Genomic DNA, 24,776 nt, shown 5'->3' on the forward strand with positions numbered 1-24,776 from the left:
GACCTCCAAGATCATCAAATCTACCCTTTGACTGAATGCCACCATGCCCATTAAAACATACCATGACAAAACAATGAAGTGACCATGTCACTTTTTTTGGACACTTGAAGGGATGATCACTCCTCCACTTCCCTGAGGAGCCTGTTGTGATGCTTCACCACAGTTTTTCCTTCTAGAAAACTCAACCTCCCCTGGTGCAGCTTGAGGCTGATTCCTCTTGTTCTTTTGCTGGTTGCCTCGGAGAAGACCCCAGCCCTCATCTGGCTACAGCCTCCTTTCAGGGGTTGGTGAAGAGTGGTAAGGTCTCCCCTGAGCCTTCTTTCCTCCGGGCTGAACAACCCTAGTATTCTGAGATGCTCCTTGAAGGTAGGGCTTGTGACAGACCCTTCCCCAGCTCCATTGCCTTTCTCTGGACACACTCTAGCACCTCTGTATCCTTATTCTTTTGAACACAGGATTTGAAGTGTGGCATTTTGGGGAAAACAGAAATAAGTAAATTTTTTGACTTATTTTTTTGACTTATTTGACATGTTTTTTAAAATGTATATTTCAAAACCTGTAGAAATGTCCTCAAATTTATAATGCTATTTCCCTGTTCCCACTTAAAATAAGAAATACCTGCTAAGTTTCTAACCAAGCTGATTTGACTCTTCTCTACTAGTTAGTGCTTAGATTTAGTGTTTGGAGTGAAATATGTTGTCAACAGCCCTCCTTCCTTAATTTAATAGACAGCTGTTTCATCATCATTCTAACTGGAAAAGTTTTGATCTGGGAGCTTCTATCAGGTGATATGACCATCAAAAAATACAAAGGAAATGAGAACAGGGAAATGAGAAAAGGTTTGGGTAAGTTTTCAAACACAGTTGTGATGATGGGATCTGAGGACTGGAGAAGCTCCCAATGTTAGCGTTCAGGAACACACATAACCACGAATGGTTATATGAAGGTGCTTTATTTAAAGAGCTCTGGGTGTCAGGGGTACACATACCCAAATCTGACCCCACTTGGGTTTCGAGTTGAACATATTTTATACTCTATCATTATGCAACTTACATATTAATTATTAAACTTACATTGTTCTATTGTATACATTGTTTTTACCCAAGCATGAATTTCTCGTAATCCCCCCTTAGCCCCCTAACATGGTTCCCCATGTTCTCTAAACAATAATTATATCTAATCACATCTAACAATTGTATCATTTATCATATACTGACTACACAAGTGCAGCTTGACCTGGTCTTTAGCAAGCACAAGGCCTAACGTTTCCAGGGCCTGCTTTTCCCAGGGCTTTCCAAACCTAACTTTTTCTAAGTCCCCGAATTTTCTAAGATTTTAAGGCCTTTTACTATCACCAAGACGACTTCTCCTTCCTGGTCTCAGTGCAAGGTATTTTTTAACAGACTGACAGCCTCTTACTAGCCCTGACCTCAGGGAGATGCCCTGTGCCTGGCTCTGGGGCTGCCCAATGCCAGCTGTGGTGATGAGACAGACCTTGGTGATCAGAACCTTGGGGTCCTGGTCCCACAGAACCCAAATACTCACAGCAGCCTGTTATCATGAGCCTCTCAGAGATGCATTCTGAGGAGCTTTCAGACTGTTCAAGACATAATTTTCAGAATGTCAGGAAATAAAGAAGTCCAGAGGACACTGAGAAAATTATCTGGGGTAATTTTTAAATATAAAAATCCTAATGCATTCTTTTTCTTATGTAAGAGATTTTAAGTACACTCAGGACTTGAGTGCAGTTCTGCTCAAGTTCTGGAGTCTGTTTTTATCATTTACTTACTTCTTCCTTTGAGAGCTCATCCCACTAGATGACTAAAATTAAGCCTTCCCAACTCCCTGTTGTTTGCCATATACTTTTCACTTGAACATCTGCTTAGGGAAGAGGGATTTGGTGGACATTTTTTATTAATGTGGACTAAAGATGTGTTGGCACATGCAGTCAATATTGCTTTTTTTCACAAAGTCCTTGTCTAAGTATAATTTTGTTCATAGCAAATAGGGTAAAATGAATCTATCTTGCTCTTTGTGTTGCAACCATAGTCATTGCTGAAAGAAAACCTCAAAAAAAACCCAGCAGGGAGGATGGGTGGAAGAGGCACCTCCTGCTTTGGGTGTCAGGAGGAGGTTTTCCTCTGCAGCAGGAGCTACCTACCTGTCTTGTTCTACCTCCTCCATTCGTTTTTGCAGAAGTCACTTGCCATTGTATTTATTTAGGCAGCATCATCCAATTCTGAGTGATTTTCTAAGAATGATTTTTCCTATTTGTCATAGAATTCAATGAAAATGTAGTTTGGAGAGTGGAGTTCAATTCTTCTCATTATGAAATGTAACCCAAACCATAGGTAGCAGCAGGTTTGGAGAGTTCCAAGTGGAACTTGGAGAGACCAGTGGACAGTGATTGCCTTCTCAGCCACTCTTTGCAAGGCTCCAATAGGTTTTAAATTCTCATTAAAAGAAAGTCAAAATCAAGTGTTTATCCTATTAAAGGTTTTAAATGTTTGTTTCCTTTGTGAAATTTGCATCAAAAGACCACTTATGAACCAAAACCGAGGTGTGACCTATATCAAAAGCTTCAGCAGTGAGCCGAATACATATATGTCCATACATGTGGGCAGCAGGGGACATGTAAGTCACATCCTAATGTGAGCTAAGTAACAACCATTGGGCAACTCTTACCAACACAGACATGCTGCAGCCCTGGGTAATGCTTGATGAGCCATGTCCTTGCTGAAACAACCTTTTTGTAAAAAGGTGAAAAGTTCTTACTCGATAGTGCTGCAAACAGATTTGTTGGCAGGCTTGGCTGTTTTAATATACTGGAATTTCTAGACCAGTAAAGCTTTAGCAGAGTTATAGCTTGAGTAAAAACATTGTCCAGTTCTCTGTATAAAATGAACTTGGCAAAAAGAAATAAAAGTTGTGCATATAAATTTAGGTACACACACATTACTGTGTTGCTGCATCCACAAAAGTCCGTAGAATGAGAACCTTGTATAAAAATGGTAGTGCTGACTGATTCCTGTATTTCTCTCAGTGCTTCTTTTCAGTTTATCTGTCAGGAAGAGTTTTGAGTTTGAGCTAGGCTTTGTCTACATGCTGAAGAGTTTATGGTTGGACCTTTTGCTTTTCTAATTCATAATAAGAGGTATAGAAAACCTCTGTGAAGCTTTTATATTTTGTATGCCTGTGACGCATTTCATATTGTATAAAGTTTACAAAAGGCATTTATGAGATAGAAAGTGGCTATTAGTCTACATGTTATTGTAGGTGTTAAAATTAGTTATGGCCCAATAAATATGCAAGTTGTTATGACTTTCTGTTGAGAATTATAACTCAGAATGATTTTTTTTCTAATGTTTATTTCCTTTTAAATTGAAAAATATTTCTCACATAGCATGTGAGTTTTACATAAGTTGTCTTACAAGTTTTCTTAAGGAAAAATTATTTGAAGAATTTTTCTGTGAGAATGAGGATAAAATACAGAAAAAGTGTGTGATCTGGGCAAGTTTTCCTTCTGTTTTTTGTTTTCTGATTGTAGGAGAAAAGGAACACAAAATTCCAGTCTCAACTGAGTGCTCAATTTTCTTCATTTGAAGTTGAGTCACTTCAAAAAATGAATAATAATTTTTAATGTGGGCTAAACCTCAAACGGTTTTGAATTTAGTATGTAAATTTGTCTTCAGTTATAAAAAGTATCTTTGTCACGGCTGAAAGATAGTTAAGAAAAAAATCAGACACTTTGATACTTTTGCTTTTATGTATGCAGGTTTCATATTTCTAATGTCATTATTTTAATTATTTTGCCTTTATTCTAAAACAATACAACATTATCCCTAGTCACATCTTTATAGTTTTGGAACCTTAATTGAAAACAGAATTTCTGCAGCATGGTGTAGAATGCAGCCACTTTTCTCCCAAGTACTTGTAATAGCTTTTCAGTTAGCAGTCTACCACACCATGTCTTGCCTCTTTATTCTGCCCCAAACGCACTGGGGTGTGAGGTAGGAAATGACATCTCACCTAATCCAAGGCAGACTCTGAATCCTGGGCCACAGTTTCCTTTTTTCTCCTTCCACCCACTTGACTAAATGCAAATTGCAACAGAGGATGGGTTGAACAATAGGAATTGAAATCAATTTAGGCAGGGGACAGAATTGAAGGTCTTCTGTGTTTTGACTGAATAACCAAAGCACTGCCCTAGTGGGTAATAAAAATAACAAAATTGTAAAAGCAAAGAAAAAGATCTCATGAAACAAACATATTTCAAGCTACATTAAATTTGTACTGTGCGAGCTATAACTTCGCAGATAACATGGGATTTAAGCACTATCATGACAGGCTACATACTATATATACACACATATTTTAAAACTATCTCTCTTGTGGAGAGCTTGGAATTCAGAGAGTTAGACAGAGAAAGAATTTGTCCTTGATTTTAAAAACAGCTAAGAGTATTCCAAGAGAGTTTAAAACCATATTTGTGTTTTAACATGAGTCGTACTTAGGAATTTTCTGAAATTGCTCTGAAGTGCTAAGATGCTAAGGCCTGCAGAACATCTTGGAACATTTAGGAAACAGAGAATATACAGGTTCTGTTGATATTTGTGTTTACACCAGCATTTTACAGTGACTATTCAGACAGTTTAGATCAGACAAAACTGCAAAGAAATCCATTCCATTGTTTTTACCTCCTATTTATTTGCTATTTTTAGAAAAAAAACCAGACTTTGGAAAAAATTCTAGTTACTTCTGTTTGTATTTTCTGGATTTTTTTTTGTTGTTTATTTTTTTGACAAAAAACATATACATGACTCTTTTTTAACTAGAGTTGATAACATTTTATTAAAGTTTCCATTCCATACAGCTTTCTAGGACAGTTTTTTTGGTGGCTTTTTGGTTTTTTTTTAATGTGATTCCTGAAAAAGAGTAGAAAATGTTCCTGTTCTTCATATCCCTTTAGGACAACTTATTAAAGCTGGAACATGTTCCCAATATTAGTTTGCCTACTTGAGGCTGAGGAAGAAGAATTAATTTTTTTCTGAGGGTTGTCAGTACTGTTAAGGAGTATGCAGGCAGAAGATGGTGTGTTGGAATTCTTCTTAAAATATCGATATAATTTTGAACATTTTGAAAGATCTCTATTCTAGCTTGGATACTGTCATATGAACTGAAAAAAATGATTGAATGGCTGTGAACAAAAGATTGTAAAAAATGATTCTGCCTTGGCTGTAGTACTCAAAATAATTACAGCTCCTGACCTGAATGTGGAAATATTTTAAAAAGTTTTGCTGGACAGCTAAAGCAGAATTTATATCTGCAGACTTTTATTTTCTTGACTGTAACTTCAAACATGAAGGTGATGCTTTTTTGATGTGACTGTTTTAAACTCATGTATGAAAAAGGTGAATGTTTATGTTGTTGTTGCAACAGAGCATATTTTCTATCTTGATACTTGACTAAGAAAAGTGTGAAAAAAATGGAAAGCAAGGATTTAATTTAATTTCAATAACTAATATAAACAAGTTTTGCTTGTGATAACAGTTGCATAGGCATAATACTGATTTAAAGATGAATAGACTATCTAGCAAAATGTGAGATGCAACCCTAGTGATTGCTGAAAGAAAACCTCAAGACATTGTTTTAAAACCTCTAGAAAGCAGTCCATTTCTATTACATTTATTTATTTTTAAATTGGATAATAAAAGATATGTGAGGAGACCTTGCTGTCTTTCTATTTGATGTATGTTTAAACTCTCCTCCAAAGTTCAGAAAAATCCTTTTTTAGGATGAGGCTCAATCATCTCTGTCATATATCTGCTCATCTCATACTGCTGCTTTTGTAGTTATTGACATCATTATCAATGATTTTTATATACAACCATGTATATGAATACTGAAGAACATATTAGAATAATAGAAACCAAATAAAAATAATTTTTTTGTCAGTCATCAATTTGTGTGCTTGCCCTGGTCAGTTAGTATCTAACTGACCAGATTCTAATTACAGATGATAGTAAAATTTGTTCTTAAAATTTATATTTATTTATTTATTCTTTTTAGTGTTTTTGTGAGTTTTTGGTGTAATTCAAATGATACAGCCATAAGATTATAGATTATTTTATCTATATGATTTATTAATAAATTTTGTATTGACTGCCCATGAGACCTGCTAAACTCCATTGCTTATAGTTGACAGCAACATTGAAATACATCCAGTTGGTGAAAATAAGCAATTTTATTGAGGCCACACATAGTCTCAGGTATTTTTATTTAAGAAAATTTGTTAAATGAAAAATGTTGGGGAAAGCCATTCTTATTACTATGTAAACTGTGTCTGAGAGTGGGAGGGAAACACCTCCTCCAATACCTCTTAAAACTGAATTTTAGTGTTGTAGCCTGTTTATAGCTGCTATGAACTAGTTACAGAACTGTTGCATAACTATTGTTCAAATCCTTGGCTGCTGTGTATTCTCCTTTCAGGTCATGCATAGTTTGCTAACTTCATGTTTTAGAGTCAGGTTTAAGATGCTGGATTACTTTAAAGTCTTAAGAACTATAACAATGCCATATTTTGTTGATTAATTAATAAAAGCCATATTAGGTCCTAATGTTTATAAGATTAAGTACTTAAATAATTGCTCTAGAGAGAGGCCTGTTCTTCCTTCACTCTGCTTCTCTACTTTCCTTCCAGGTTTTGTTGTAGAAATAAAATTACAGATGCAAAGTTCACCTATTCTCTTATTCACTGCAGTGGTCCTCATTACTAGTTTATGGTGGTGTGGCCATTATACACATTTGACTATTGTGCACTCAACTACTGCATTTTAAAGAAACAAATTACAGTTATTTTTCTTGTATTGCTGAGATATTTAATGTGGAGAAGGTGGTTATGTGCATGGTGAGTTCTAAGTGAATCTGAGTTCAAGTTAATGGCAATTGACTGGAATAATTGCTTTGTTACTCTGCACATAGTTAAATTGGCAAAATTATATCTGTGATTCTGAACTGCAGGTATTTGCACAATTCTGTTAGACAAAAGTTACTGGAGAAGATAGTTTCTAGAATACATGAGAGTACCTACAAAAATTGAGGTTTTGAGAGCAGCATTTGTTTTCTGTGATGTGAGCACTGAAGAGTTTTTTCCTGGAAGGTTCCCATTTATCTTGATACTGTCCAGCTCCTCTATCCACTGGCAGCTCTGCCAAAGGAGATTTTGTAGTGCTGGTGGAAATGATCATGTTTTGTGGTTGACTCAAGGACAAGAAAAGTGATTTGAAATAATCTTAAAAAAAACTCCTTCAGAAATATGCTATTTAATAGTTAACAATTTGATCAAAGAGTGTTTGTTTCTGAGCATTTTGTGTTTACTTGCTGGTTTTTAAAGAACTTGTTAAGAAGGTAAAGTATGTTCTAATTTTCTTTGTGCCCACAGCCCTCATACAGCTACAGAAAATTACTAATGTGCATTTTGAAAAGCTATTAGCAATTTTGATTGTTGCTTTTTTTAATTACAGTTCATATTATGTAAATCAGTGTTCTGTATTTTCAATTTCTCTCTCTTCATTTTTTATCCAGATTCCACCAAGAAAATTAAGGATGTCTTAGAAGAATTCCATGGCAGTGGTGTGTTAGCAAAGTATAATCCCGAAGGGGTAATTTTTCTTGTTTCTTAATGATCAGAAATGTTGTGGACAATTTGAAAATTCTGTAGCCATTCTAAACATTTGAAATAGAAGATTATTTATAAATCAGGAGTTTGGAGTATTTGAAAGCGTTTGGGAAGAAAAAAACCAGGATGCCATATGATTTGGAATATCCCTATAGTCATTTATCCCAACTGTGCCCCTTCCCAAATTCTTATATCTTCAGCTGCCTCGCTTGTGGGCTGGTGAGAAAAGGCCTTGACTCTGTGTCAGTAGCTAAAATATGCCTGTGTTATCAGCATTGTTTTCAGCACAAATCCAAAACATAGCTCAATGCAAGCTCCTGTGAAGGAGATGAACTCTATCCAGCCAAAATCAGCTCACTGGTCCCCTTCTCCTCTCCCTCCCACCCCCCAAAATAAAAACAAAGCACCCAAAACACCTCCACAACCCTTATGATAAGATTAATATGGTTTTCGAGTCTCTAAAGATTGGAAATGTTAAGCATAATTTCAAAAGTTTTAAAAGTGGATTAAGATATCTTTTTAAATTCTGTTTAATTTCAGTTGTGTTGTTTCTGGTAGTGGGATTTTCTGATGTTATGAAACAAATAATTCAGCTGAAAAAAAGCCATGTATGCACATTGTCACTACAGATTCACCACTAGACAAAGTATTCTGATTTGGCTGGAAGAAAAAGCCAGATTGTTTTCTTTTCTTATCCTCAATTGAAATTTGCATTTGCTTAGCACATCCTAATGGTGTGATTCAGAATGTAGCTAAATAAAACCCTTCTTTCAGTAATGTTTCTAATAGTAATATTTCTGACTGTGCTCACATTATGTGAAATTCAGGAGAGAAACGTGCACTAATCATTATGAAAATTACTTGATCTTACATTTCAGGATGTAAAATGCAAAAAATTATTGAGAACGTATTAGCAATAATACAATTCTTGTCAACTAATGAGTAATAGTGTATTTAGTATTGAAAAATCACTTGATGCTTTGAATTTGGACAGGCATAATGCTAGTCATTTTAGTCAGTTTCTGAGGAAAAAATTAATAATTCAATGAAATAGTGTGAGTTGATCCTGTAAAAGATCATCTTATGTACTTAACTAGACTTCTAGTTAAGTACATTCATAGAATATAAATGGATGGGAGTGCTGTGATCATCCACAGGTTGTAGGACCTCCCTTACCTGCTTTTTGTTAGAATATAGACATACTTTTTGTTTTGTCTTATTTTTTAGAAAAAATATGAACTTATAAATTGTCTTAATCTATTATATGTTTTTTCTTCTAATTCTTCACATATTTTCAGTCATCATTCAGCATGTTCAGTTTTGTGAAGTGTACCCTATTAAAGTAAAAAAAACCTGTGCATTTTATGCATATTTAAGTAATATGTTGCCATATAAGTAACATATTTTCAAATTGTCTATTGTATATAAACGTGATTGCCTAAAGTGGTGTGATTAGTCTTTTTTAACAAAGTCATTCTTCCGGTTTGGGGCTACATGGAAATTGAGTCATGGCAAGATGGGTACCCAGGAAAACTGCTCTGACTGAAGCCAGGTGAATTGGCAAATTTTGTGCAAAGCTGGAATTAATAAGCACAGTTGGTCTTGAGGACGAGTCTGGGACTCTGCATGGTGTCTCCTTGTTCTTCATTTCACAGCTGTTCATTTGCAGAATTCTACCATTGTGTTGAAACATCCAGAGCAGCAGAGTACTCAGGGCAGGGAGCAGGACAGGAGGAGGGTAGGGGAAGGAGGAATTCAGGACAGAATGATGTGATGTCTGTGATGACTTCAATGTCTTCAGCAGGAATCAGGCTATTCACTGCTCCTGGGTTAATACTGGACCAAGGCTAACCCTGAGAGCTTTTATACTTTGCTACTTAGCACTTACACTTCAGGAAGTGCAACATAAAGAAAACATAGGTAGCAACAAAGCTACTTTGGATCTAGTAAAATTTCTTAGCTCAAGGTTCATGCTGTAAGCTGCTGAACTGGAAGCAAATTGGCTGAAATTTCCCCTGGCACTGAGTGAATATTCTATTCTGACAAGCAAGCTGCCTTTGCACAGGTGTGTCTATTTTTGGCATGCATTCAGCCTGCTGTATGGATAAACTCTTTACAGAATGATTTGCAAGTTGATTTTATGTGGTTGGATGAGGAGTCTCTGGATTCGGTGTAAGTAATTATTGTCTGTAAATGAGATGACAAAAATTAACTGATCCAGCTGGCATCAATCTTAGTGCAGCTATTTGTTTCCATATATTCTGGACAGCACTTCTGTTTTGTTGTTTTGTTTTGTAGAGAATACCACCATATTTTCATTTTACCTCTCTCTTTCCTAGATCATTATCTTATGAACACTCCAAATGGTTTAAGTCTTACTCTACCAAAAGGTGATGCCAGCTTTTTACCAATAAACATGGGCACTGACATATGGCAAATTCAGTAGTGATATGTTTACTTACCTATTTAAAGGGCTCAGGAGTTTATTCCACTCCGTTGGTTCTACAATGCAGTTTTTTATCACAAGCTGATCTAATGGAATGCAAATAGCAAAACAAAAGCTATTGGTCTTCAAAACTTGCTACCTGAAATAATCTGGGGTTTTTTTACACAATTTTATATCTTGTTGAATGAGTGGATTTTGGGATTAGGGGAAATGTTGTATATAATTATCAGAAGGTTAGCTATTATAGGGAGTTTATTTAGGGATCTTCTGCTCTCTGCTTTCAATGTAAGGAAGATATGTAAAATTTCTACAGATGCTACTGAACCTCTTTCATGTTCTTCTCTAAGTCAATATCAAAGAGGTAATTATGAATTAATTTTATACACATATAAGACACACAGTCTAAGACCAGCCTCTTGGAAAAAGCTGCAATTGATAAATGCTCTGTTCATCATTTGAGATCTATTTTTATTAATTAATTTCATCCATTTATCTTTGAGGGGAGCACTGAATAGGTTGGCAAGAATTAGGAAAGCAGATAGGGCTAAAGATAAAAGTATGTAAATGGGCAGTAAGCGCACAGCATTTTGTGCTTGTAGTCCTAGTGTTGTCTTCCTTTTTCAGTGCCTCTTAATTTTTTGTTTACAGGGGAGTCCATTTGCTTTCTTGGCCACCTGGGCACTGCTGGCCCATGTTCAACTGGCTGTCAACCAGCATCCCCAGCTCCTTTTCTGCTGGGCAGCTTTCCACACAATTTTCTGCCAACCTGAGGAGCTGCCTGGGCTCACTGTGACCCAAGTGCAGGACCTGGCACTCAGCCTTGTTGAGCCCTCATGTCGCTGACCTTAGCCCACTGATCCAGTCTGTCCAGTTCCCTATGCAGAGCCTTCCTACCCTCAAGTAGGAAGTCAAAGCTCTTGCCCAACAGGGCAGCAATTCAGACTGACTAATGTTCAAGTCATACCTTCATCCAGATCATTGATAAAGATACTATACAGGATTTGGTGAGTCCTGGGAAACACCATTTCTGATTTTCTACTAACTGGCTATAACTCCACTGACCACCACCCCATAGGCCCAGCCACCTGACCACTTTATTACCCAGCAAAGGGGGCACCTGTCCAAGCCATGAGCACACAGTTTCTCCAGGAGAAAGCAATATTGAAGTCTATACTAAAAGACCGTAGAGGTCTTTTCCAACCTTAATGATAACGATTCTACAGAAGTCCAGGTAGACAATATCCTTATCTACCAAGCAGGACCTTGCCATAGAAGGAGTTCAGGTGTCAAGGACCAAGGAGTCACGCAGGATCTGACATTATGAAACTCTTGCAGGCATGTCCTGGTCCTCTGGTGCTCCTGTATGTGCCATGTGGTGGCACTGAGGATCATCTCCATGACCTTCCCGCTTGGATTTTAGAATATTCAGTTCTGATAACTGAATTCAGTTTCATTTTCAGCTCTTCTTGGTAACAATTTTTTATGCTTTTTTAAAGTACATACGGAAGAAAGACTAACATTATATTTATTTCTCTTTCTTGGTTATCTGTCATTGCATGTTTAGAAATAAATTGCTTGCACTGTCTAATAAAGACTAGAAAGTTGACTTAGAACCATTTTCTTGACTGATGTGCTAGTGCAAGAAAATGGGATAGTCCATCTTGTCTTAAACCTGCTCATCTAAATCACTAACCTTTCACTAAAAATATTTCTGTTACAAAAACAGAGCTTGAGTGTTATGACACTGCACTAATGTATGTATGTTCTTTCTTTCCTTGCATGTGTTACAGAAACAAGATATACTTAATCAAGTAAGTAATGTTATTTTTTTTTTCTTTCTTTATGCATAGGTACAGTGTATTTTATTTTGTAGGCTTCCATTGAGGTGTACTTATTAATAAACACTGCATGTGGCTATTCTTTCAGATAATAGAGTCATATTTAAATCTAAATCCAGAATGCATTCCTTTTCTGCTGGCAGAATTTTTCACTGAGTGAATTTCATTTTTGTCATTCACAGTACATTATTTTACTAACATTAATTGAGTTGAATATGAGAAATAAGTTAAGAGCAAGTAATTGACTTGTTCCATACTTGGAACAGAAATTTCTCTTTACTGTGAGATATCATAATGGTCTGTATTACTCTGAAATGATAAGAACGCATCTCAGGAAAAAATATTAAATACTGATTTCTGTAACTATATAATACCATTTATATGTAGCAGGCTTAAAATTGCAGATTTAATCATTTGAATAAGGCTTATGCTGTGCTTTAAGTGTTTGTGACTTCACAACAATTGCAAGAGAAATGGTTAAAATGCTGATTATCAACCCAGGAAGCTATACCTGAGAAGCTTCAGCAGCCTAAAACCAGGTATAAAAGTAAAATGGGAAAAAAAAGGAAAGGAAGAAGGACTAATAAAATTGACTCATCTTTTAAGTGACCTAGTTATTCGTCCTTCGTAACACAAAGGTGTTAAAAAGCTCCAGCTCTGCTGTTCTGAGAAGAGGCAGCCAGAACATGAGAACAATGAGAAAGTCAAGAGAATGAAAAGATTGGTTTTGTAGAACCACTCACTTTCTGGGGTCAGAGGCCAACTGAGCTTTTGGAGATGTGTTAGTAAGAGCAGAACTCCCCATTCACAGCAGGACTTTCTTCGGGTGACCAATGTTATTTCTTTATTCTTTTAATAAGCTAACAGAGTGACTTCAGAGGGTCCTGAAAGAGAAGGCTTCAACATTAAAGCAGTGTGTCTGTGACCGATCTTGAGCACAATCTCATCAGCATTTAGCTAATTACTTTGTTAAATGAGTAGGCAAATAATAATAGAGTCAACAAACTAAATGAAATTTGGGAATTAATATCACACTTGATGATGTGATGGACTGTGGTAAATGGAATGAGATGCATGTGTGCAGAGTAGAGTGTAGTGTACCATTGTCCAACTGGCATTGTCAGATAAATGGACATGTATGTAGTTGATCACCAGAAGAATGCAAAGTATCATTGTGGTTTAGTCATGAAGAAGAGAAGGATGTTATTGGGATGTTGTAATAGTGTTCTTGTGGTCATGGCAGCCTGGAAAGAAGACAAAACTTCTAAAAAGAGGTAGTGTCTTAGGCCCATTGGCCTAAGTGGAAAAGTAGTTAAAATTTCAAACACAGGAATATGGTTTGAAAGGATATTTTGTGTTCTTTGCTTCAGCTATGTTCTTTGATGTGACAGAAGATACTAAATTACTCTAAAGACCTTGCCTTATTACAATATATTAAGTGAAGTATTTTTACTACAGATAGGAAGATTTCATTTTCTATAAAAAAAGTACTGCAGAAGTCACATCTTTCTACTTTTGTCCAAATGATGGGATGAAATAAATGCAAATTGGTACTAATTTACAGAAGGTTAGTAGGATGTGCAGAATTATAGCATATATAATGTAGGAGAAGCCTGCCCCTCACATGTAAGAAGCTTAAGGTTGTATCTTTCTAGCTACAAAAGAAAAGAATTTAACGTCTTGTGTGTATCACCAGCAATAAACTCTAGGTTTCAGACACTGGGTACTCTGTTTTTCTGGCTCCATGGGCAAAATTTCTAGGGAAAGCTTTCTGCATACCTAGAGAGTTAGGAACCCTGCCAGGCAGAGATGTTGGCAATCTGGCTGTGAGCCTGCTTTCTGTGGAGCATGTTGAGGGCATTGAGGTGTAAAATATTTCAGATAGTCAATTTATGCTGCAAAACTGTTCTGTTTTGAAAGTTTTTTAATATCTTTACTGGTCTCTTTCTTATCTCCTTTTGTCAGTCTGTGTTACCAGTGCTAATTTCCCTCTTGGATATCCTCCTTTCCTTTTGATACACTTTCTCTGCCCTAAGAATTTATTTTTATCCCTTTTTTCCTTTACATTGTTGTATTGCACAGTCCCTTATGTTTAAACTTTAAAAGCCTATTACCACTTTCATTTACATGTCACATGTTAAAAAAGACTTAAAGAGCTTTAGACAGACTTAATTAATTATGATGGAGGGGTGTTTCATTATGAAGAACAATATATTATAGTTTGTGATTTTTGTTGTGATGGCTTCAGCTATGCTTGATTCACCTGCATGGTGGAATCTAGATAATGTTTATGAAACTGCATATCAAAACAAAATATAGCAAAAATACCTCCAGTCATAATTTATTGCAGGAATTAATCAACAAATCAAAAAACAAATGTTTTGAAGTCTTCTTGTGAAGAAGAGATATTGATACATACAAATGTATACCTGTGTAATTAAGCAGATGCCACTGATCATATCCTTTTAATTCTTTCTAAGCTATACTTCTAAATACTGTTGAGGAGAAAGTCAAACTTATGTCTTTTAGTATAGCTCCAGTTCTAGTAAAATCTGTATATTTACTTAGTATAAAGTGGATTTAACTTGTTGATGAATGGAATGAGACACTTTAAACCTTTTTCTATTGCTGTATATAATTATTCCAAGTGAAGGTTGCAGTTAAGCTATATTAAATCTCAGCAAACTGTTCATTCATGAAGTGAAAGTCTGTTCACTGAAACTTTGAAGAGAGAGGGATGAACAGACAACTTTTTCTTACTAAAAGTGTCATAGCAAGTATTTTTATAAAGTGTAGCTGAAATAGCCTCCACAAAAATTTGCAATTCACAGACAGGGTCATTAAATACAGTAAAATATTATTACCATAGAAGTAGGTTTTTACACAATCTGCATGTGCAGATAAATTGTTTGTTTCAACCAGAACTTTTTGTCATAACTGACATTTTTCAGGGATGCATTTTAATTCTGCTGTTTTATTTGGCTTTTGTTTGAACCATGCCACCTACCCCATTTTTCCTGGCCAATTCTTTTGGGACAGAATGCAAACTACTTACTTGTCACTTTGTTATGTAATAATTTCAAGTAGAGTTTGAATGATAATCTCCTAAAAGAGCCTTCTAAAAATATGTGATTTATCACTCTCCTTAAAAAAAAAAGAACCTTTATATACTTTTATATGGTAAATGTAGCATATTTAGTAGAAGTATTAAATACAAGTACTTTTTTTTGTAGTACTTCAGGATATACAAACTTAGGCACATATAGAATTATGTATTGAGGAAAACCTGCTGATAAAAAAAAGTGTTTGTTTTTTTTTTTTACCTGCATGTAAGATTGGGATGAGACTGCGGTAGCTGCTGAATACATTGCAGACTTATTTTGGCAATTAGTATCAATTTATTTTAATAACATGAGAATGTTATGCTTAAAAATCTAATTATTGCATAAAAATGGAGTTTTTCCCATTTGAGATATTTTGTTGAGCTTACTTCTTTGAAGAACTGGGGGAAAATTTTGGCAATAACTTATGTCTGTGTATTGGTAATATCCAAATATTATTTGTCCATATGGAGTTTTTGGTAGAAGCAGCTTGTGAGAGCATGTGGATTTTTAATTTTTTTTTTAAACAGTCATATCAGTAGATATTAATTTGAATGCTGATATAGATAAGAAATAGTTTTAATTTGGTTACTAGCATTTTCAAAATTACTTACGTAAAAACTGTATTAAATGGAATAATTAGACCAAAAAATGCTAAGGACTGAATTTAAACCAAATTTTGCCTTGTACCCAAAGCCAGTCTTCATGAGTAATTCCAAATTTGATTTGAGTTTCTGCCCTATGAACATTTAAAATACATTTTAAACCGAATTTATTCATTCTCATGTGATTCATGTTGGTTTGTTAATCCTCTGTGTATAGTCTCTCCACTTTTTTCCGCATCTTTTGGCAGTGTCAGGTTTTGAAATGTAATGATCAATGAATCTTCAAGACTTTGACTTCTGTGGGAATGCTTTAGCACTGGTATTCACAGGTAATCACTTAATTGTCACTAATGCACTCACATTAGTGTTTGCCATTGTTGTCATAGAACAACGTGTGAATCAAGGTCCCATAATATCTACTCTTATTCAAAAGTTCATTTTTCACATATTGGGTAGTTTAAAAAGAAATAATCAGTTAAAGGAACTTACCCAACCCCAAAAACAACCCGGAGCAATTACTGTCAGTAGATGAAAGCTGATCATATTTTTGACACCATTTGGAGATGAGACAACATAATTTAAAAAATAATTAATTGAAAATTACATTTCAACATAATTCTCTTCCATTATCTGTGAAATATTCTTTCTAATAAATGAAAACCATATGTAATAGAAGTCTCTTGAAATGAATGATTTCTCTCTTTTTTCTTTTCTCTCTTGCATTTTGTTTTTCAGGATGCTGAAAATAGTGGCTTATGTTGAAATGTTTGGTACAAATCTAAAAGAAGAAAAGACCAAAGAGAATGTGGTGTTTTAAAAGAATTTATGGGTGGAGATTAATTTCAAACACTAGATCATTTCTTGTTCCTTTTTATGTGGCCAGTGTGGTGGGGAGGAATAAAAGGAGTATTATTTTACCCCTCCCTGCCCTGCTCGATCCACAATGACAACCCTTTTTCAAGAGACTATTAGTTTTTGTTGTCTTGTGAGGAGAAAGAGAGTGATACAGCTTCTCTCCCTTCATTTGGCATATCACCCAGAAGAACTGGTTGTATTTACACCAGCCAGGAAAATACAGGAGAGAGTTAGACCTCTTATATTGCAGTTGTTAGGATAGATCTTGAGTCAAAAGCTTGCATTTTCTTAATAAATTATTTGTTCTCTTCAAAAGTATTAGTATAGTATGAGTTAGAATATTATGCAGCAAAGTTAAAAAATTCCTGTATGAAGAGATGGAAAAATTTTCTTGTATGTATCCTATTTTTCACTGAGAAACCATGTTTTCTGTGTTCTCAGTATTGGGATATACTGACTTTTGAGGTCTATATCATGTAGAGTTCTGTGTGTTTGCACAGCATATATATATAAATGCATAAATCTTCAAAATATGTGTATTTGGATTTTTCTTGTTCTTACATATCTGTGTTTACTATCAGTAAAGCAGAAGAGTAGAGTTATAAAATTGAACAGCTTAACTGCTCTAGGAGAAAGGACAAAGTCAAATACATACAGTGTTTGTAGATGGAGTTCAGCCTTTTCCTCTCCATTACTCAAGGTGTTATGAGCCATTCTGCTGCTTGGGACAGAATCAGGCATTTTAAGGCACCTCCATAGCCTGTTGTAGCAATAGTCAGGAGATAAAGATGTGTGGTTTTAGCTGAGTGTTGGCCTATGTATGTCTGATGCAAAACCAGAAGAAACTTGAAATCGTCTGTTATTTTGCCAAGCAAAATCATAACTGCTACTTGGAAACCAGTCTTTCAGTTCCTGTTCTTCCTGAGACTGAGCCTCACCCTCTGTGAAGTAGCACTAAATTAGTGTAATGTACTTATCAATGAGCACCTGAGATGAAACAGAACTCTTCTCATAGTAATTGGAGAATCTTTAAAGCATATTAAGCATAGACTGATGCACCTTTCTTTTTCCTTGGAGTCCCTCATATTCTGCTTCTCTGGGATTCAGAAGAAACTGAAGTGTGGGAAGCAAGAGCTTTGCTTTATGCCATTGGTGTGGAGTAGAAAGAGAAGTAAGATACATGCATTCTTTATTGATGTTAGTAATGTAACAAACACCTTATCACATATCTATTATACGCATTGGATACATTGCAAAGAAATCTACATATTATCATGATACTATGAAGGATAGTGGTTGCTTTAATGTCAGGTTTGTAGTATTTTGTGCAGTAACAGGAGCATAAAACTCCAGACTACTTTTAAAATAGGAATAAAGTGACATTTTTAGTGCATCTAAAAACCCCAAACTATCTTTAATGGTTTTGTTTCTTCATAGTTGTGAATTCTTTAGTCAAAGTAATCAGTGTCATCCTGGAAACCATCTTGAAATAATGTGTCTTGAATAAACTGTCTTGAAATATCCCGAAAAATTTATTTGATCAGTTGCCAGGTCTTTAATTTCTTTGTAACTTCCACTTCTTTAAAGTTAAGATTCTTTATATTTTTTTTTTCTAGTTCAGTGATTGCCATTTGCTCAAATGTGTCTTTTTATGTGCGCTTGTTACTCTTTCATGTGATTTTGTGTGGTATCTTAAGAAGGATAAACTAGTGTTCAGATTCAGGAAAAATATTGTCAGCTAATAGTTTGGGCAGGAAGATGTCTGGTTCCAAGACCCCTGCCATGGGCACAGACACGTTCTACTAGACCAGGTTGCTCAGAGCCCTTGAAAACTGCCAGGGACAGGGCATCCACAACTTGGCCCAGATATTACCTCCTCACATATTCAGTCTGTACACAAATGGCATTGTCTTTCTCTCTCCCTGTCCAGACTTCTGTTCTAAGAAAAATTAGTGCTATATGGTAATAACTTTTGCAGTTGTCACTTTTTATCCATGTAGCTAGTGTTGCTTTAGTTTTCTATATTCATATTTTAAAAAAAATGCATAAGGCATAACAGAGTTCTGTGATAAAATTTTATTGTATTATATTATTCTAAGAACAGTATATATATATATATGTATGTATATATATACACATATATATATATATATATATATATATATATATACACATAGAGTCATAGTGATTCCAGTTCCTTGTTTGCTTTCAGAAAAGATGAAAATTGTTTCATGGTTTACACACTTTATTTGCTAAAAATAATTTAAAAGTTAAATTTATGCAGTGTTGCCCATGTCTTATGTTCCTTCTCATTTTCTTTTTTCCAAGATAAATATATAACTTTTAGGGTTTTGTGTCTTAATTTCAGGTGTTTGGAAATATTGATACTGTAAGTGGGAACTAACTACTTCTAAAAATACAATAAAATCAATTTTAAATGAATTTTATGGTTTAAATTAGCTGAAACTCTGTGGTGGTTTTGAATGTGTACTTCTCTGGAGTTACACAAAAATTCTTCATTACCAAATGAAATTTTATTACCCAGTAATACAGAAGTCTTATTTTGTGAAATTTCTTTTTGGAAAGCATAAGAAAAGGAGCTCCAGTAAACTTGGTGAATCAGTTCGACATATAAAAATAGAAATTCAGTTTCATATGATTAGTGTAAAACCCTTTATTTTTCTGTGACCTACAGGCAAGGATTTTGGTACCCTTTATATTAGAGTCAAAGCTAAAACTGCACTGATTTTTTTCTTTTAGACTCAGAAGATTTAGGACAAATTATTTGAATGTTCTTTCATGTTTTTCTGATTTGACTGTGTCCTATTTTATCTCTGCTATGTTGAAAATTTTCCTGAAATCCCTAAACTTGTGATCATAATCTCCCTATGCCCTGATATAGTCTCTTGTGAAATGGAGTGAATTAATTAATGTGCAAGGCTAATTGTTGTCAGTTTGGTACATCCTCTCACGCTCTCATCCTCTCACTTGTGAAACGTCATGGAAAATGCTTTCTGAAATGCTAAATCCTTCCTTCTCAGGTTCATTTAAATTCAGCTGGAGCTTCTGGAAGGCAAGCAGCTGTTGAAAATTAAGCAATTACCCTGCATGCTTAAGAAAACCAGATCCACCATTATGGTTTATATATTATTCTGGTGTTATTGATCTGAACTGTTTAATTAATATTTGAGAATTCATTAGCATAAATAAATTATTTTCAAACCATACCAAAATGCTCTGAACTTTTCATCTGCGAAATTCTGATAATGACAGTGAGATTTAAAAGGAAGATCAAGTGTGGTACATGTTAAGGTGGAAAATTATTGTTCCCTGCTTTCCTTCTTTTTCGTCTTTTTGCTTACCTAAACATTGTGCAATACATTTGAAGAAGCTGGGGTTGTGGGGGAAAATGCTGGTAATTAAAGGAAGGGTATTTACTAGCTGCATCATTTCCCTGTTTCAGAAGGGTAAAGTTCCATGAGGAAAGATAGTCTGTAGTTGCAGAATAGAGAAACGACTATAAAATTATGTGTTGTTTTCTCTGTTGTGAAAGTAGTTTTAAATTAAGCTGAGCAAATGTTTTGCATCTTTATGTGCTCTGTTCTAAATGAACCATACTCAATATTTAAACCTCTGCTTGGTGAGAGTGCTCTTAACACCTACAGAGGTGTCTTCTACATGCTCCTCTCAGGGTTACTTTTAAGAAATTCTTCCATTTTTCTATAGTCATGTAGTGAGTAATGTGTATTACAGTGAGAGATGATAGCAAAGGCACTGAAAGCAATTTAGAAGTGAGCCATGGTTTTGAAAGATCATTCTTTTTCATTGGGAAGCTTGATGGATGGTCCAAACTACTCCTAGGTCTGCTGTAGACTAGCTTAGTTCTCTTATTTACCATATATACATTTATTAAATAAATAAATATCCAGAAATGACAATACCATTTTATAGCTCAGTTCTAATAGGATAATCTACACCAATTATGTTAGGTCCTCTAGAATGTTTTCCAACTATGCAATATTAGAATCCCATATTTTGATGTTTTAGGCAAGACCTAATCACAGGCCTCTACACAGAGATCTCCCTTAAGCAGGATTGGTTTTATTCATTCTTTGCATACAGCATATGATTTTGCACCTGCCTTTTTGACCATTCTAAACATTTCTGATGTGCATTCAAGTAATTTTCCAGCTCCTGACTACCTTCCATTATAATTTGAAAGCTTTTGAATGTGCAACATCTGAACTCTGGTTGTATGAATATTGCTGCTTCCCTGGGGGAATACAGGTTGCAGGAAATGTTAGAACAGAGGATAAAGCACTTTCAGCTGAAGAAATCTGACTGTAGAACAACCTTTACAACAACTACACACTTTCTTTTGTCCTTTGCTGAGCCACCCTCATTGCTGGAAGTCAGGATATCAAATACACTAAGTGGACATGGCAGCCAAGTCGTGTTACTTTCGTTTATCTTGTCTTTTCTAGCAGTTTGGAAGATGTGTTGGAGGATATTGGCTTAACTGATAGTCTGACCATGTTTACAAAATACTGAAAATTTTGAACATCTTTGAGAGAGTGTCTTCAGGAAGAAAGAAGTACACAATTTCAAACTTATTTGTTTATCCATTTCTCTACACATGTATAATTTTGAACCCTTTAAGTGAAAAAAAAAAAAAAAGTAGCATTAGTAGCTGCTGGCAGCTTGGAGAATCAATGTCTCTCAGGCAGCAGTTTAAAAATCTGAGGTGGTTCTAAACTCAGGGAATATTTTTTCAATATATACATAAAATCCGCAGACAAGGTTAATAAAGAAAAGATTAATGTAATGTAAAGATATTTATGTAGCCATCCATAAACCTTAATTTAAATGTAATTATAATTTTAGTTTCCATTTTCAGTTAGCTGATTTTTTTTGTGTATATGATTTAGTGAGATAGCTAAGACACATTTCATTAATGCACAATTTAACAAAACAATTTCACATTGTTAAAGTCAGTTGATTTAGTGATTAATGTATTTGTTATGCTTGCAGGTAAAAAAATATGTTTATATAGTGTACATTAGCGTAAATAATTACTGATTTACTGGAATGCTGATACAAATCCTTTTGCTATTGTGATTCATAGTTTATAAACAGTGAATTAAATGTCAGTGGCTTTATTAGAGAGAAAAAAATGTGAAGTTTATAGCATGAATGAAACAGTGTATGATTTGCCAAAGTAAAAGAGTGTGGCTGAGACTGGGTGATGAGATAGTGAGTCCATGTCCAAGACATTTATTTCCATTTTACACCCATTTTGAGCATTGTGAGCAATTTTTTTTCAGTCTCTGCTATTTTTGTCTTCAAGAGGTGAGAGTTTTATTGATTTCCCTGCACTTCATTCTCAAATGAGGTGTTCTGCTTTAGAAGCTCAGCAGATATTCCTCTCACCAATCTTGCATTCCTAAAAATTATGACTTGAACAAGAGTAGTCAGATTTTGCAATTTGTGTTGTTGGTCCCTCATAAAGATGATACACATTTAAAACATTACCCTTTGGGTAGTTAGGTCTTGATCTTAATGAGAAACACCTTATTTAATGTGCTCATAAAATTTCAGAATCTCATAAATGCATTAAAAAAGTCAAAGAAGTCAGGGGAAGAGCAGTCTCTGCTCCTAAGTCTTAAAATGATATTAAAATAATAGCAAAAATTATTTATACTGTGACTCAGATTCCAAATTCACTGATGTCTTTGAAAATTCAGTTTCTATTTTTTTTTTTTCTGGCATGGCTTCAAGCTGATTCTTGATATTCTTGATACTCTTTTCCCTCTTTCCATATTCACTGTGATGAACTAAAGGAGTTGCATTAGACTTTTCTGTGGAGAAATGGAGTATTCCTGAAGCATAGAGAAATTCCTCAAAGTCAGTTTTGTGGTATCATGTGGATTTATCCCATAATTATTTAATGATGATAAGTTGCTGTTGTGTTTGATCTATAAAGAAAGTTATACTATGTTTTATCAGATTAATAATTGATAAGCTGCTTTAAAATCACAAATGCAATGATAAATATGCAGTTGTGTCAGTATGTTTCAGGATACCTTTGTCTTCATCCTCTCTTAGCAGGATAAAATGGGATCATAGTGCTTTGCATTGCTGTGATCCCATTGCAGCCTACACCTTCCTTGAGGGGGAGGTGATGGTATCTCTCTGGTGACCAGCAATAGGACATGCAGAAGTAGAATGAGATTGCATCAGGGGGAGTTCAGATCAGACATCAGGAAAAGGCTTTTCAGTGGGAGACTGGTTGGTCAGTGGAAGAGGCACGTCTTGGTTATGGCACCAAGCCTATCAAAGGTCAAGGAGCATCTGGATGATGCTCTTAATCATATGGTTTCGTTTCAGTCCTGTGAGGAGCAGGAAGTTGAACTCAATGATCTTTATGTATACCTTCCAACTTGAGATAATCTGTGATTAATTTTATTATCTATAAAAGACAATGCTGTTTGAACAGAAAAAAATCATCATAGGAGTTATATGAATCAGGTCTTCCCTTTCTCACGAAAGCAAAACCAAATTTAGCTGAATGACAAATGTTTTGGATCAACAACATTTTGTTTTTTTGTCTCTAAGTAATGCTGCATGTCTGAGCACTCTCATTTGACTCTTTGAACCTGTTTGAGACAGAGTGATTAGTAAGTCTTTGACAAACACCAGCAAAGCATGTTGCAAAGTAGGAAAAGACAGGAGGCCTTCAATTCTTTGAATTAGGCATCCAAAAATCCCCTGCTTTTTGTCTGCCTAATTATAGGAAAAGGTAAGACATGCTAAGTACATCCCTAGGAGCTCTGTAGGTGCCTTTGGATGCTAATCAAGAAATTTGAGAGCATGGAACTTGATTTCAGGGTCCTGATATAAGTGCTCTGAATTTACTCGGAGTTGTTTCACACAGTGCTCTGAAGTATTATAGCAATAGTGTGAATTTTTAAAAAAATACTGAATTCACTGATCACTTTCAAGAATAGATGTGCCATTCTATATCTTCAGAAATCAGTATATTCAAATACAGTTCAAAGCTTTTGTCAACACAATATTATTTGATGAATTAAGTGTGAAATTTTTTACAAAACATTCAAAAATTTTTATTCTTTTTTTCTTCCCCTTCATTGCAGACAATAGATTTAGAGGGTTTCAAGTTGTTCATGAAGACTTTCCTGGAGGCAGAGTTACCAGATGATTTCATTGAACACCTTTTTACATCATTTAGGAACAAAATCTCTCACTGCAGCCCGTTAATAAAAAACAAACCACAGCACCTTTCTGGAGGTAAGTAATAAAATCAGTAATATAAGAGCTAGAGGTTCCCTCACCTTGCTGTTTTACTTGCTGTAAATATATGGAATTCTTAACTGCATGTTGAGGGATTTTTGTTCTAGTGCTTGTGAAATAAGAGAAACTAACCCAACCATAATAGGAAATACTGTGAAAAGGAATGGAAGTTAAATGGTTTTGTCTTTTTAGTTTGATGTCTTGAGAAGGCTGACCTAGAACAGAGGCTAGACAGATGGGGAGTACAAGAGCCTGGCCAGGGCTATACCCAAGATGGATCTAAAAATGGTCACAAAATGGACAATTGGTCACGAAGTCTCACATTTTTATAAGTTTTGGTCCATCTGTATATCAGGATTAATTGTCCAATTACAGCTCCAGGTTATGAAGTCCCAGTCTTTTTGTTTCCTCTCCTCAGTCCACTGTTGTTTATGGTTTTGGGCCTGAAACTTGTAACTATTGTCCTTGGTATCAAGCTAGAAAAGGAATTGTTTTGTCTATTTACTTTGTGAAGAGAGCTCACTGACATTTAATATGAAGCTCAAAGCTACACACCTAGGGGAAAACATGAAAGCTAAAACTTAAGGCATCAAATTCACAATAATGATGCAGCTGAGACACCAAGTGGACATTCTTTGTCATGTTAATGCTGATCAGATTGCTATGGTTACATGATCTTGTTGCCTGCTCCTGTATAAACACTTAAAAACCTTCAAGCTTCGTGCAGGAGGCTCCTCCTGGTGCTCAAACGTTTCTGTGCCAGTTGCTGCTGTTTCTTTTAATAGTCTAGGTATACTTCTAGTGTTGTTACTAATCCTAGGTAATTAGCAGCTACTGATATTTTAAATGTTGGGTGAGTGTATATCACTAAAAGTGATTTTGATTTCAGAGGGCACAGCTAAATTTTGCCCTGTATAGGCTGTACTCAGCTTTCTTCACTTT

At 35.1% G+C, this 24,776-nt stretch overlaps 1 protein-coding gene across 21 annotated transcripts in view; it reads left to right on the plus strand.

Moving 5' to 3' along the window:
* DGKB (diacylglycerol kinase beta) overlaps nt 1-24,776 on the plus strand; it is a 384,986-nt gene that overhangs the window by 101,595 nt on the left and 258,615 nt on the right. For 8 of the 21 annotated variants that reach the window (XM_086855550.1, XM_086855535.1, XM_086855471.1 and 5 more), the window contains 3 exons: nt 7,585-7,661; nt 11,915-11,935; nt 23,678-23,831. In XM_086855550.1, the coding sequence (XP_086711676.1) occupies nt 7,585-7,661; nt 11,915-11,935; nt 23,678-23,831 (252 nt within the window). The remainder of the gene's footprint in view (nt 1-7,584; nt 7,662-11,914; nt 11,936-23,677; nt 23,832-24,776) is intronic. The other 13 variants (XM_086855560.1, XM_086855499.1, XM_086855509.1 and 10 more) reach the window with 2 other exon arrangements.

Source organism: Cyanistes caeruleus, chromosome 1, assembly GCF_971803275.1.
Source record: "Cyanistes caeruleus chromosome 1, bCyaCae1.hap1.1, whole genome shotgun sequence".
NCBI classification, from domain to species: Eukaryota; Metazoa; Chordata; class Aves; order Passeriformes; family Paridae; genus Cyanistes; species Cyanistes caeruleus.